Source organism: Ranitomeya imitator, chromosome 2 (assembly GCF_032444005.1).
Source record: "Ranitomeya imitator isolate aRanImi1 chromosome 2, aRanImi1.pri, whole genome shotgun sequence".
NCBI classification, from domain to species: Eukaryota; Metazoa; Chordata; class Amphibia; order Anura; family Dendrobatidae; genus Ranitomeya; species Ranitomeya imitator.
The window spans coordinates 640,436,365-640,452,063 of NC_091283.1; the positions used below are offsets into that span (position 1 = coordinate 640,436,365).

Below are 15,699 nucleotides of genomic sequence, written 5' to 3' on the forward strand. Positions count from 1 at the left end.
TAATGGGTTGTCAGCAGTGAGTGGAGCAGCCTGCATCTGCCTAATATGATGCAAGCTCAGCTCCTGAACCCACATACACAGAGACCCAACAGTGGGCTTACCAGTGCATCAATTGTTGGAAAGGGGATAATCATGTTGCAACTTCTGAATATATTATATCACCAGTGAGCTTTTTCCACTTATTTCTGCAGTTAAGGATCTTATGCACTGAATTCTTCTGATACTGTAGTCTGTTCGACATTGCTCCTGGTCCAGACTGACCCACCAAGGATGGACAAGGATAGAGAAAAGATGAGTGAGACGTTATTAAACCTCACCTTAGAGATCGTTTATCTACTGACTGGAGAGGTAAGGAATTTGGGGAGTTACATGGCATTACTAGTTGCTTGACTGTTACAATTTTTTGCTCGCAGAATGCACAGAGTTATTCCAGAGAAATCCACATTTTTCTGAAATGGAAGTTAGTGTTAGTTCTGATCTCACTGCAGAGCTGTGATGTAGGAGAGTAGACTGTCAGTTACGTGTCTCTTCCTGGTAGCACTCGCTTTCATTTATAATAAGCTCCGGAGGCAGATTCTCAGGGAGATCTATGCCCCGCCCCTAGTCCTGAACAGCTCATTTACATATAAGAAAAACTTGGATTTCTCTGGAATAAGACATCGGATTTCAGATATCTAGGTATCATTTTATTTTGCTTCCTATGCCCTACATGCCCATATAGACGGCCTAGGAGGTTTGATCCTACTGACAGTTGTAATCCAGAAATGCCACTTCAGTGTTGGATGCACACATAGTGGTTAAAAAGCTATTGATGCACCTCTAAGGGTATGTTCCCAGGGTCAGGAGTCAGCAGCACTTTGAATGCAGCACATGTCCACTGCGGCCAAGCGCTGCCGTCTTTTGAGCGCAGGTGAATCCGCATGTGTTCATTTCACCGCGTCCAATATTTCACCGCGTCCAATACATTGTACGGGTGACATTTATCTTGCTGAGACTTCCAGTACATATAGTATACTGGAAAACGGGGAAAAAATCAAAGTGGGGTGAAATTGCAAATAAAAATTTCAATTCCACAATTGTTTTTTTTTTTTGCTAGGTTCACTAAATGCTAAAACTGACCTGCCATTATGCTTCTCCAGGTCATTACGAGTTCATAGACACCAAACATCCAAACATGTCTAGGTTCTTTTTCACTTAAGTGGTGAAAAAATAATCCAGTTTGAACAAAAAAAGGTCTCCATTTTCAGAGACCCGTAGCGTCTCCATTGGTGCAGATACGCTCTTTTCATCGCCTATTATTGCACTCTAGCGCAATGTTGCTGCGACTCAAAAAATGTAATTCCGGCGTTAGATTTTTTTTCCCCGTTTCTCATGCAGTTTACCGATTGGATTAATTCTTTTTATATATTGATAGATCGGGCGATTCTGAACATGGTGATACCATATACGTGTACTTTTTATTTTTTCTTAGTTGTTTTATTTTGAATGGGGCGAATGGGGGGGGTGATTGAAACTTTTATTTTTTTTAATTTTATTTATTCTTTATATATACTGGTTTCAGTAGTCTCCATTGGAGACTAGAAGCTGTGATCTTATGATCACCTGTGCTACACATAGCAGGACTCTAGCCCTGCTATGTGTAACTAAAATGCTTACCTGCTATGAGCGCCGTCCGCAGGGTGGTGGTCATAGCAGTTCGGCGATGACAACCACAGGGGTCTCCTGCAGACCCCGAGTTGTCATGCCAATGCCAATCTGCGAACCGCAGGCATGTGACAGGGACGCTGATGGGCGGGATAAGTGACGCGTTTCCGGCGTGATCATGTTAAATGCCGCCGTCAAAGATTAGCATGTTAACAGCCACTGGTGAAATCAACTGACATGTACCGGAAAAGTTGCAGGATCATCACCGGAGCTGCATCAAATGGGGAGGCGACCTTGGATGTACCAATACATTAATTGTGTTTTTGCATAACTTTTTTTACATGCGCTTTTGACATTGTGCTTTTTTTGTTGTTGGTATGTCATGTTTAAAATAAAGATGATTTGTATTTGATACTTCTGGTACTTATTACATTTGGCAAAACTTTACTGATACAGTCGTGTAAATTATATGCATTTTGACTTTCGCACAAAAACGCATATCTATTTCATACTTACTGATTTTCCGCATCTAATGTAAGTCTATGGGAAAAATCATCACATAGAACTCTCAGTACCCGGAAGAGAAATTGTCATGTTGTGGAGCGAGTTTACGCTGAGTACAAAAGAAGCACAGTTGAATCCCATCCACTTTGCTGGAACTGTATGACACTGTTTTCGACACAGTGAAAATATGCCGCATGAAAGACTCACTGTGAGCGCACAGCCTTAAGGGAACCTGTCTCCAGGTTTTTGCTACCCCATCTGAAGATGGCATGATATATTGTCAGAAAACCTGATTCTAGCAATGTATCACTTACTGGGCTTCTTGTTGTAATTTTGATAGAATCACAGCTCTGCCTGCTGCAGATCTACAAGTTCTCTGAATGTTGAGTTCTGTATAACCCAGCGCCCAACACTGATTGGCAGCTTTCTGTGTACACTGCATAGGCAGAAACTGCCTGTCAGTGTCGTGTGCAGGATTATACAGAGCTCATAAATATTGAGGACTCCATGGCTGCAGATTTACTAGTCATTTAGTTATAACCATCTGCTGATAAAACAGCAATTATCAAAACTATAGTAAGCAGCCCAGTAAGTGATATATTGTTGGAATCAGTGTCTATTCCTACATCATGCTGGAGTCAAAGATGATTGGCCTTGACCTTACAAGTGTACAGCGGTTTGGTTCTGCCCTAAAGTTTTGTGATATTTCTTCTTGCCACACACAGGAATGCATAGTTGTGAAGAAGACACGTTGTGAGAGCGACATTCCTACCAAACACCCCCTTGCTTCAAGAGAATGGAGCAAGATCCAGAGCCCCATCACATGGCTTCAAATTCACTCAATATTTCATATCAGAAAAAATAGGAGGAAGATCCTAGTACTCACCAACAAGATCACTGAGCTGCTGACTGGAGAGGTGAGCGCTGCTGGGATGCTTGCACATTATACAGTAACACCAAGAAAGATGTCTGGATGATGACTGTGTCATTGTGTGCCAGGATTTCGCAGAATATTTCTGCCCGGAGAAGTGGAAGTATGTAGAAGGACATAGTGATCTATGCAAAGCTGACCAGTATGAGGACCAACAGCCTATTGCCTCACCGGGTAAGAGGATCATTTTGTTAATTGGAAATTCAATGTTCATGTCACTGTATATCCATCGACTGATCACCACACGTTAACCATGCATTCAGTTATTGTGTGTGTGTTTTTCAGATGGATCCAGCAATACAAGTACACCAAAGAGATGTTCCAGACCGTTTTATACTCAGGATTGTCCAGAGGATCATCAGGTAGGTATATGGTCTGTATATGAGCTTTCTAGGCCTTGTCTTCATTCCAAAGGTTGTCCACTTTTCTTGTAACTCCTCCCAAACCAAGTGTCATGATCCATTTTTGGATTTGTGGCAGCTCTGGTTCCACTCAGTTTAAAACTTTTTTCCTTTTGGACCATCGGGGGGGTTATTGTCAGTTTCTTTCCCCCACTGGCACTTTTATGTTACTGCAGTGCTGCTGGGTCAGCTGATGCAGGTTGTGACCACTCCCACCATCCTTTAAAAGGTCACCTGATGCATCAGCTGACTGTTGTTGATTCAGTTTCTTTCTGGAGACCAGCCTAACAGGAGCAGTGCTCTGGTGTCAGCCACAGCTGGTGTTTGGAGTCTAGTTGCTGTTGTTTTCTGTGGTGTGTAGCTTAGCAGCGGTGTACATAAGCTAAGTGTGGTGTTTTTGTTACCTTGTCCCTTTGGTGTTAGTCACTTCCCTTTGTGTGTATTATCTGCAGAGGTGAGGCTAGTGCTCCTTGCCTGCCAGTGCACTAGCCAGGGCAGTAATAGGTGACTACTAGGAATGAGGTATCCTGACAGGGGAAGGACCCGCATAGGGCGTTAGGGGAATGCAGGGACAGGCTCAGGTTTGAGCTCAGGTGGTGACCATTCCCTACGGGTAGGGCCTTCTTCTCACCTTTTCCATCCTGTTGTTTGTGAGTTGTGCCGTCCGTTGACCAATTGACCAACCACCCGTTGGGTCGGGTCACACCGTGACATCAAGTTTTACATCAGTTGTCCCACTACAAATTCCTCCCAATTACCTCTAATCTGCAGTGGAAGCTGGCAGTACGTTCTTTTCTCTGCAGTCCCCTACTTGGGTGACAAATCTTTGGCCTCGTTCAGAATGCATTTTTGTGGGGCATTTGTAGGTTCCATTTGAATACCGATAAAAATTAGACTGAGATGGGATTTAGATGAACCCCCTGATGGTCTTATAGACTGCAATGACACGAATGGTGTTCATATGAGTTTTTCTGATGTGTCCAAATAGAGGGATTAAGTAACAAAGTTAGGATTAATATCTGATAGGTGGTTGTTGGGGCAATATCCACTCCTCCGCATGTAGGGGTGTAGTGAGCATTTTCAACACACAGGTGCCTCACAGAATTTTATACTTTTGGGATGTGGAAATATAACATTTTAGTGGTAAAAAATTCATTTTTTTGTTTTTGTTACAAATTTGTCAGTTACACAAGGGGTAATAGGTGAAACTGGACCCCACAATTTATTACGCAATTTCTCCTGAACGTGGTGATATCCCATATGTTCTTAGAAAGTACTCTTTGGACACATGTCAGGGCTGAGAAGAAAGGAGCGCTATTTGACTTTTGGAGCCTTAGAATAGTTTATGGGTGACATTTATGGAGCCACTAAGGTGCCAGAACAGCAGGAAAACCCCAAAAGTGACTCCATTGTAGAAATTGCATCTCTCAATGAATTCATCTACGGCTGTAGTGACTGTTTTGTAACGTCCACGCTTTATTCTGGAGAATTGCAAATCTGACAGTTTAGTGTCCAAAGATTGTGTCACCGTACAGTGTAGTCCCCATATATTGTAGCTCCCCCATACATTGCGCCCAGCTTGTACTTCTGGTGATACGCAACCCGTGAATTGTTTATTGGGCTGTCCTCACTACAATAATGCCAAACATGTGGCCGTTGACTGCAGTTTAGGCACAGTGGGCGTCAGAAGGAGGGGGGCATTTGGATTCGGAAGCCCAGATTTCACAGGATCTTATTTGAGAGGGTGGGAGCCATGTCACTTTTACAGAGTCTTTGTTCTGCCAGTAGTGTGGGAACTCCCTTTATTTCCAGAGACAGAAGACAGACCTGAGTTGGGGCTGGTTTTGTGAGGGATATATTAGGGTCTTTATTGGTAAAATTTTAGGGTACATAACATTTTTTTATCTCTTTCAGTATTAGTCTGATCACATTTTTGTGTTCTATGCTGGGGTTTCCGTGTAAATCCCACAAAATCTGCTTCAGATGAAACCAAGCGCTATAATGAGGCAGATGGAGACTCTTTAGACTCTGTTTGCCTTCTGTTTCCGCTGGTATCCATCTTTTTAGGCCTGTACAGAACTGTAGTCAACCACAATTATGCTCTTTAAAAATGCCTAAAATGATGGGACACCGCTGGAACATAGACCAGACGAAGTCCAAAGTGACTCCATCTGCCTCATTATAGTGAGTTGTATTACACCCCAGTGTAAGTGCAGAGCACAGGATAAATGTGAGCCAAGCATCACTGCTATCTTTGGGAGACACAATGAACAAATCGTGTGAAGAATTGGTGTCACGGTGTGTAAAGCGACCCCTACGGCGGGGGTCGGTAAGCGGATGGCACAACACACAAACAATGGGATGGAAAAGGGGGGAGGAAGGCCCTACCAATAGGGAAATAAAGGAAGGGACACCCCTGAGCTCAAGCCTGAGCCTGTCCCTGCACTCCCCTAATGCCCTAAGTTGGTCCTTCCCCCCACCTCTGTCAGGATACCTTGTCCCTAACTGTCACCTATCTCTGCCCTGGCTAGTGCGCTGGCCGGCAAGGGGCACTAGCCTCACCACTGCAGATATTTCCACACGGGGGATAGTGACAAACACGAAAGGGGCGAGGAAATAAACACTTAGCTTTCTCTGCTGCAAAGCTCCGCACAGCGGAATAAAGGCACCAGGATAAAGAACCCAGTAGAAGCACCACTGCACCAGAGAGCACCTCACTCAGGCTTGGACACTGAAGATTGCTCTGTCATCAACCACCAGCTAATGCATCAGGTGACCATTTATAAGATGATGGGCGTGGTCACCACCCACATCAGCTGACCCAGTAACACTGCAGTTACACCAGATTGCCAGCTGGAAGGGGGGGGGGGGGACTGACATTAACTCCGATGGACTGAAAACAAAAAAGCTACATTTAACCCCTTTCTGCCATTAGACGTACTATTGCGTCCATGTGGGGTGGGCTTTACTTCCCAAGGACGCAATAGTACGTCATATGCGATCGGCAGCGCTCACGGGGGGAGCGCCGCCGATCGCGGCCGGGTGTCAGCTGTTTATCGCAGCTGACATCCGGCACTATGTGCCAGGAGCGGTCACGGACCGCCCTCGGCACATTAACCCCCGGCACACCGCGATCAAAGATGATCGCGATGTGCCGGCGGTACAGGGAAGCACCGCGCAGGGAGGGGGCTCCCTGCGGGCTTCCCTGAGCCCCCCGCAGCAACGCGATGTGATCGCGTTGCTGCGAGGGTCTCACCTCCCTCCCTGCTCCCTCCAGCCCCGGATCCAAGATGGCCGCGGATCCGGGTCCTGCAGGGAGGGAGGTGGCTTCACAGAGCCTGCTCAGAGCAGGCACTGTGAAGCAGCCTGCACTCCTATCAGATCAGTGATCTGACAGAGTGCTGTGCAAACTGTCAGATCACTGATCTGTGATGTCCCCCCCTGGGACAAAGTAAAAAAGTAAAAAAAAAAAATTTCAAATGTGTAAAAAAAAATTTAAAAAAATATTCCAAAATAATGAAAAAAAAAATAAAAATATTATTCCCATAAATACATTTCTTTATCTAAATAAAAAAAAAAAAAACAATAAAAGTACACATATTTAGTATCGCCGCGTCCGTAACGGCCTGACCTATAAAACTGGCCCACTAGTTAACCCCTTCAGTAAACACCGTAAGAAAAAAAAAAAAAAAACGAGGCAAAAAACAACGCTTTATTATCATACCGCCGAACAAAAAGTGGAATAACACGCGATCAAAAAGACAGATATAACTACCCATGGTACCGCTGAAAACGTCATCTTGTCCCGCAAAAAACGAGCCGCCATACAGCATCATCACCAAAAAAATAAAAAAGTTAGAGTCCTGAGAATAAAGCGATGCAAAAATAATTATTTTTTCTATAAAATAGTTTTTATCGTATAAAAGCGCCAAAACATAAAAAAATGATATAAATGAGGTGTCGCTGTAATCGTACTGACCCGAAGAATAAAACTGCTTCATCAATTTTACCAAACGCGGAACGGTATAAACGCCTCCCCCAAAAGAAATTCATGAATAGCTGGTTTTTGGTCATTCTGCCTCACAAAAATCGGAATAAAAAGCGATCAAAAAATGTCACGTGCCCGAAAATGTTACCAATAAAAACATCAACTCGTCCCGCAAAAACCAAGACCTCACATGACTCTGTGGACCAGAATATAGAAAAATTATAGCTCTCAAAATGTGGTAACGCAAAAAATATTTTTTGCAATAAAAAGCGTCTTTCAGTGTGTGACGGCTGCCAATCATAAAAATCCGCTAAAAAACCCGCTATAAAAGTAAATCAAACCCCCCTTCATCACCCCCTTAGTTAGGGAAAAATTAAAAAAATGTATTTATTTCCATTTTCCCATTAGGGCTAGGGTTAGAGTTAGGGCTAGGGTTAGGGCTAGGGTTAGGGCTAGGGCTAGGGTTAGGGCTAGGGTTAGGGCTAGGGTTAGGGCTAGGGTTAGGGCTAGGGTTAGGGTTAGGGCTAGGGTTAGGGTTAGGGCTAGGGTTAGGGCTAGGGCTAGGGTTAGGATTAGGGTTAGGGCTAGGGTTAGGGCTAGGGCTACAGTTTGGGTTGGGGCTAAAGTTACAGTTAGGGTTTAGATTACATTTACGGTTGGGAATAGGGTTGGGATTAGGGTTAGGGGTGTGTCAGGGTTAGAGGTGTGGTTAGGGTTACTGTTGGGATTAGGGTTAGGGATGTGTTTGGATTAGGGTTTCAGTTATAATTGTGGGGTTTCCACTGTTTAGGCACATCAGGGGCTCTCCAAACGCGACATGGCGTCCGATCTCAATTCCAGCCAATTCTGCGTTGAAAAAGTAAAACAGTGCTTCTTCCCTTCCGAGCTCTCCCGTGTGCCCAAACAGGGGTTTACCCCAACATATGGGGTATCAGCGTACTCAGGACAAATAGGACAACAACTTTTGGGGTCCAATTTCTCCTGCTACCCTTGGGAAAATACAAAACTCGGGGCTAAAACATATTTTTTGTGGGAAAAAAAAAGATTTTTTATTTTCACGGCTCTGCGTTATAAACTGTAGTGAAACACTTGGGGGTTCAAAGTTCTCACAACACATCTAGATTAGTTCCCTGGGGGGTCTAGTTTCCAATATGGGGTCACTTGTGGGGGGTTTCTACTGTTTAGGTACATTAGGGGTTCTGCAAACGCAATGTGACGTCTGCAGACCATTCCATCTAAGGCTGGTTTCACACTAGCGTTTTTGAACGCATGCGTTTTTCCGAAAAAAAAACGCATGCGTTTTTTTCCCTATATTTAACATTAAAAACGCGTGCGTTTTTTGATGTCCGCGTTTGTCCGCGTTTTTGAACGCATGCGTTTTTTAACTGCATGCGTTCACTTTCTAAAATGCAACATGTAGTATTTTGCAAAGCGTTTTTTTTTTTCCAAAAAAACGCATGCGTTCACATGCGTTTTTTTTTGGAAAAAAATTGCATTGGAGTCAATGGAGACGCATGCGTTTTTTTGGACATGCGTTTGCATGCGGTTTTTTTGACGCATGCGTTTTTTTGACGCATGCGTTTTTTTTGGCACCATAGTTAAGATAAGGTTGTCTAGACACTGATAAGGCTCCCCCATAGCTGAAGGGTTATAAAAGGAAGGCTGGGGGAAGTTTCTGGTCACTTCTCATCAGACTCCAAGGAAGACAGCACCCTGCCCGGACGCATTGTTGGACAAGACACAGAGCAATGTGAGTATATCCTTGCCAATGCATTATTCTTCAATTTTTTGGATCTACATGTCCTAATTTTTTCAATGTTTTTCTTTCAACACGCATCAGAATGTCTTCTCCGGTTTCTTCGTCTGATGATGAATTCCAGCCACGGCAATCAGAAGTGGATCACGTGAGCGAGGTAATTTTTTGTTCCGTCAGCTTGGTAAGTATTGACTGTCACATCGACACATGAGGCAATTATATTTTTTTTATTCTATAGAGCACTTCAACTGAGGGACAGAGAGGTACGGAGCAGCGGAGTCAAGGTCCAGGTGGAAGACGGCAGCGGGTATGTATACCAGGCAGACTGTCCTTATTTAAGTTGTCTTTCATATTTCTGCCCTTTCTCATTTTTTTTTTTTTTTTTTAAATGTGGTTGAGCAAACTTAATTTTTTTTAATTAAATTTTAGGTTTCACAACGGGACGATGACCACATCGATAATGACCTGCTAATCACTCTGGTACAGGAGCGAGTCCCGTTGTGGGACAGCCGGGATCAACAGCACTCCGTCAATAGTGTTATCCGTCGTTTGTGGAGTGAGGTGGCCCAAGCGTTGTGGGATGGCTGGGAGAATTCAACGCCACGGGTCCGTAATGCATTTGGTAAGTATTGCACGATAGTGTGAAGAAACAGACCTTGGCCATGCTCTCTTGACTGTGTGTGATGACAGAAACTTTTCGTAGTTTCTGTCATCACACACAGTCACGAGAGCATGGCCAAAAGTCCTGATTCTGACCATTATATTTTATTGTTATTTCACAGTGGACAAAGTAAGAACACGTTGGCGTTCCATGAAGGACCGCTTCAACAAGGACCTGCGTGCAGAGAAGAGTGCAGCTAGTGGTTCCGGAGCAAGGCACCGGCTGTACAAGTACCACCGTGTGCTGGCCTTCCTGAGACCGGTCCTTCTCTTGAGAACGTAAGTATTTGTCACATGCCTCCGGTTGTATTGCATTGACATAATCTGTCATTTTTAATTCCATAGGATGTACCGTCTTGTTATCGTTTGGTATTAATTTTCTGTTTTATTTTTTCACAGCACACACTGCACGACTGTCGCCACAGGTTCTGGAGCGGTCCTTCAGCCGACAGCCACGGACCCGTCCCAGCCATCCAGCAGCGCAGCACCAGGTGGGTCTTCCACAGTCACTGGAGACCAGGGAGCTGGCCCATCAGGTCTTCCCCTTTCGCAGTCCTCTTTCGCTGCACCCATTTTTGCGGGCTCATCCCGGCAGCGACAGAGGGCTTCGGATAGGTCCCTCATGCCCGAGTTTTTGCACTTGAGCTCGGTTTTACACGAAGCTATCAAGGCTTTAAGTGACAAAATGGATGTGTCCCATAACCTGTTACAGTGCCGCATCCAGGATGTCGCTAAAAGCCTTGATCAAGTTAAAGCCGACCTCCAGAAGCCAGCTCATCATTTTTTTAATAAAATCCACCAGAGCATGTCGGAACACCTTAGCCCTGATCTCCAGCTGAGTGTGATGCAGGCCTGCAATGTTGCTTTGGGGCAGGCTATGCAGCAGAGTCAGAGTCGTAATGTGGCGGCATATCCAACTGTGCCGTCACTGTCCGAAGTAAACACCATTCCTACCTCTGCTGCATACCACTGCACGGCCACCTCTATTCCCTCAACAGGTGTTCTCCAGTACAGCGCCAACACGATGACGAGTGCTGTTGGACATCCCACCGCCACCACCGTGACGACCGCTGCTCCGGCTTGGACCTCCTCCGCTGACACCTCTATGACGCAGGACCCTGGCGTGGCTTATCGGCCCGGCAACCTCCCGATGCAGCAGGACCAATCCATGCAATATCGGACCGGCCCACCCCCGATGCAGCAGGACCCATCCATGCAATATCGGACCGGCCCACCCCCGATGCAGCAGAACAGAGGCCTGGCATATCTGACCGGACCCACCCCGATGCAGGAGGACCGAGGCCTGGCATATCGGACCGGACCAACCCCGATGCAGCAGGACCGAGGCGTTGCTTTCCGGGCAGGAAACCCCCCGATGCAGCAGGACACATCCATGGCGTATCGCACCGGGCACCCCATGATGCATGACCAAGCCATACGTTTCCGGGCAGGACCCACCCCGATGCACCAAGAACCATCCATGGCTTTATGTTCCCCCCCACCAGCAATGCAGCAGGACGCTGGTATGGGATTTGTTTCCCCCACCCCAACGATGCCCCAGGACCCTGGGAGGGTGTTAAGTTCCCCCCCCCCCCCAACGAGGCACCAGGATCCTGGGAGGGTTTTTGTTTCCCCCCCCCCAACGAGGCACCAGGACCCAGGCGGGACTTTATCTTTCCCCCCATTGGACTCAGAGATTGCCGAGCGCTCCACAATGGAGACTGACTGTGAAATTGTGGAGCCGGGTCCTGACGTGTCTCCCACCCAAAGTTTACACCCTAGCCCCAAAAGACTTCCCCCAACCCGGAAAACACAGAAAACTGGCAAAACCCATAAGAAACAGAAAACTTTGTTTATTCCTCCCCCATCACCTTCCGATGTGTCTCAACCGTGCAGTTTGTCTCAAGCCCCTCATGTTTTAAGCCCCATCCCCGAACTTCCAGACCCTTCAAGTTTTGTTGCCCATTCTCCTGCAACCTCTGCCTCCTCCACGGTGAGCCAGGCTTCAGTTCTAAATACCCCCCAGTTACGGCACTCAACCCCAAGCCGGCGTGGTTCAACCCGGCGCGGTAAAAAAAAATAAATTTGTGTTTTTCCCCAATAAAAAAAAGTTTATTTTCAACAATTATGTTTGGTTTATTGTGTCTTTCACCGCTCTAAATACACACCAATAAACTGCGTTTACACACTTTTATTCTTTTGGCCTACACATATCTCCAGTAGTATAAAATACCAGACAACATCTATATGTGTTTCTTTAGTATACAGATATGAGTTGGCCAAAAAAATAGTAGTTATTTCCATACTCTTATTTTTAATTTTTAACTGGTGTAGTGTCACTGTACAAAGAAAAAATGGTGTAAATCAAGTTCAGAACTCAACTGAACCGGTCAGATGTCAAAATAGACACCTGACCTGTTTAGTTGATTACTGACTTGTATATTCACCATATTCTATATAGCACATTATGTGACAATGTTTGTCAAACTGATGGGACAATGGTTGGCACACGCTAACTATCTATCCTCACCTTGGCAGGTGTAAGAAATTTTGAATTCATGATCATGTTTATGTTCATCATGAATTCATTATTTCTTACACTTGACTTGACGGGAATAGAGAGCGTGCCAGTCGTGACGCAATGACGTCAAGAAGATTACCAATAAAGAAATTTAAATCTGGTTACATTATAAGTATGCATGTTTATATCATTGTTTGTAAACCAAAATAGGGAGTGCAACAGAGGTCAATTATGATTAAAAAAAATCAAATTATTACCTCATCAACTATCACCCACTCCTTGTTTTGGATTACAAATTATGATATACTACTACTGCCCATCTTTGTTCAACCTTTAGAGAGGAAAAAGACAGGAGACCTGATGAACACAAAAAAGTTTATTAATTTGAAAAATTGGTATCAGTATTTAATATTTGGTAAACATTAACATACAACAGGACATTTAAACAACATTGTCCTGCCATGAAACCCGTCCAATATCGGACACAAAATAGGCCGCAAATTGGTCACGCATAAGACCAACGGCTGCAGTTGACCTCATCGGGTGATGATGAAAATCGGGCAATGGGTGTGAAATTGGTTCATCAAGTTCAATGTGGGGTCGCTCCTTAGCCATTATATAATTGTGTAGAACCACACAGGCTTTGACCACCTCGTCCACTGTTTCCACTTTTAGATTGATGGCTGTTGCGAGAATGCGCCATTTTGCAACCAGAATGCCAAAGCTGCACTCTACGGTTCTTCTTGCCCTTGTCAGTCTGTAGTTGAATATTCTGCGAGTATGGTCCAAGTCCCTACTAGAATATGGCTTCAGGAGATTTTCACACATCTGGAAGGCCTCATCCCCAACCATAACAAATGGCAGCGGTGACCCTTGAGTGTTGGGGAGAGGCTGTGGAGGTGGGAAATTAAAATTGTTGCCATACACACGGCGGCCCATATCAGAGCTCTTGAAGGTCTGGGAATCATTGCCACGGCCAAAAGCTCCAACGTCCACGGCGATGAAGCGACACTCCGCATCCGCTATTGCCATGAGCACTATCGAAAAATATTTTTTATAATTAAAAAACTCAGATCCGGTTCTTGCAGGTTTAACAATGCGGATGTGCTTCCCATCCACCGCCCCTAAACAGTTTGGAAAATCACACACGTTCAAAAATGTTTTGGATATTTCCCGCCACATGTCCACGGTGGGTACGGGTATAAACTCCTCACGGAGTACATTCCATAACGCACGACAGGTGTCCACAACAATTCCGGACAGGGTTGAGATTCCAAGGCGGTATTGGAAGTGCAGGGAAGATAAACTCTCTCCTGTGGCCAGAAATCTAGAAGGAAAAGAAACCAAAAAAAACATTATAAAACGGCTCTTATTTTATGTTGTTTTTCAATAAGAAAAATTTTAAAAAAACAACCCAAAATACATGTCATAACCCCAAAATTTGACTATCATTGGTTTATTTTTGGAACGTACCGTAATGTCACCAACAGACGTTCCTCGGGTGGAATTGCTCTACGGAGCCGTGTGTCCTGTCGCCGTATGGAACCTTCGACACGAGACAGTAATTCACGGAAAGAATCTTGCGACATTCTGGTGTAATCCTGGAATTTCTCCGGGTTGGCATTCAGCTCCGCATACAGGGTGTGATATGCTCCGCGGGTCTCACGCACTTCAATGATGGGGTGCCTCCAAAAACGCCGACGCTGTCTCCTTCTCCATCTTTGGCGGTTTCGGTCTTGCTCCCAAGCAAAAACACAGGCAAGGAAAATCTTGAAGCTGAACTCCAGTTGGAAATTAAAGTTCGCTATTGAAAGATCCATCGTGACACCGGAAACAGTAGCAAGCTCTGAAACTTTATGTACCCCTAGGGTCTATATATTGAGTCCCAATCATGTACGCCCTCTCTAGCCCACTCTATTCTCATTGGTTGGTTATTGTAACCTTTTTTTTTTTTTTTTTTTTTTTTCCCCAAAATTGCACAAAAAACGCAAACGCATGCAAAAACGCATGTAAACGCGTGTAAACGCTGCGTTTTTTTGACGCACGCGTTAAACGCGTGCGTCAAAAAAACGCAGCGTTTACATGCGTTTTTGTACCATGCGTTTTTTTAAAAAAACGCATGCGTTCAAAAACGCTAGTGTGAAACCAGCCTAAGTCTGCATTCCAAATGGCGCTCCTTCCCTTCCGAGCTCTGCCATGCGCTCAAACGTTGGTTTCCCCCAACATACGGGGTATCAGCGTACTCAGGACAAATTGGACAACAACTTTTGGGGTCGAATTTCTCCTCTTACCCTCGGGAAAATACAAAACTGGGGGCTAAAAAATAATTTTGGGGGGAAAGATTTTTTTTTTTAATTTTCACGGCTCTGCGTTACAAACTGTAGTGAAACACTTGGGGGTTCAAAGCTATCACAACACATCTAGATGAGTTCCTTAGGGGGTCTAGTTTCCAAAATGGTGTCACTTGTGGGAGGTTTCTACTGTTTAGGTACATTAGGGGCTCTGCAAATGCAATGTGACACCTGCAGACCATTCCATCTAAGTCCTCATTCCAAATGGAGCTCCTTCCCTTCCGAGCCCTCCCATGCGCCCAAACAGTGGTTCCCCCCCACATATGGGGTATCAGCGCACTCAGGACAAATTGGACAACAAATTGTGGGGTCGAATTTCTCCTTTTACCCTCGGAAAAATACAAAACTGGGGGCTAAAAAATAATTTTTGTGGGAAAAAATTTTTGTTTTATTTTTACGGCTCTCCATTATAAACTTCTGTGAAGCCCTTGGTGGGTCAAAGCGCTCAGCACACATCTAGATAAGTTCCTAAGGGGGTCTACTTTCCAAAATGGTGTCACTTGTGGGGGGTTTCTACTGTTTAGGTACATTAGGGGCTCTGCAAACGCAATGTGACACCTGCAGACCATTCCATCTAAGTCTGCATTCAAATGGCACTCCTTCCCTTCTGAGCCCTCCCATGTGCCCAAACAGTGGTTCCCCCCACATATGGTGTATCATCGCACTCAGGACAAATTGGGCAACAAATTTTGGGGTCCAATTTCTCCTGTTACCCTCAGGAAAATACAAAACTGGGGGCTAAAAAAATAATTTTTGTGGGAAAAAAATTTTGTTTTATTTTTACGGCTCTGCATTATAAACTTCTGTGAAGCACTTGGTGGGTCAAAGTGCTCACCACACCTCTAGATAAGTTCCTTAGGGGGTCTACTTTCCAAAATGGTGTCATTTGTGGGGGGTTTCAATGTTTAGGCACATCAGTGGCTCTTCAAACGCAACATGGCGT

General features: G+C 44.9%; 1 protein-coding gene across 1 annotated transcript in view; it reads left to right on the plus strand.

Annotated features, from left to right (window-relative positions):
• LOC138666769 (oocyte zinc finger protein XlCOF7.1-like) overlaps positions 1–15,699 on the plus strand; it is a 143,530-nt gene that overhangs the window by 105,353 nt on the left and 22,478 nt on the right. The window contains exons 13-16 of the mRNA XM_069754941.1: positions 197–348; positions 2,874–3,065; positions 3,148–3,253; positions 3,365–3,441. Coding sequence (XP_069611042.1) covers positions 197–348; positions 2,874–3,065; positions 3,148–3,253; positions 3,365–3,441 — 527 coding nt within the window. The remainder of the gene's footprint in view (positions 1–196; positions 349–2,873; positions 3,066–3,147; positions 3,254–3,364; positions 3,442–15,699) is intronic.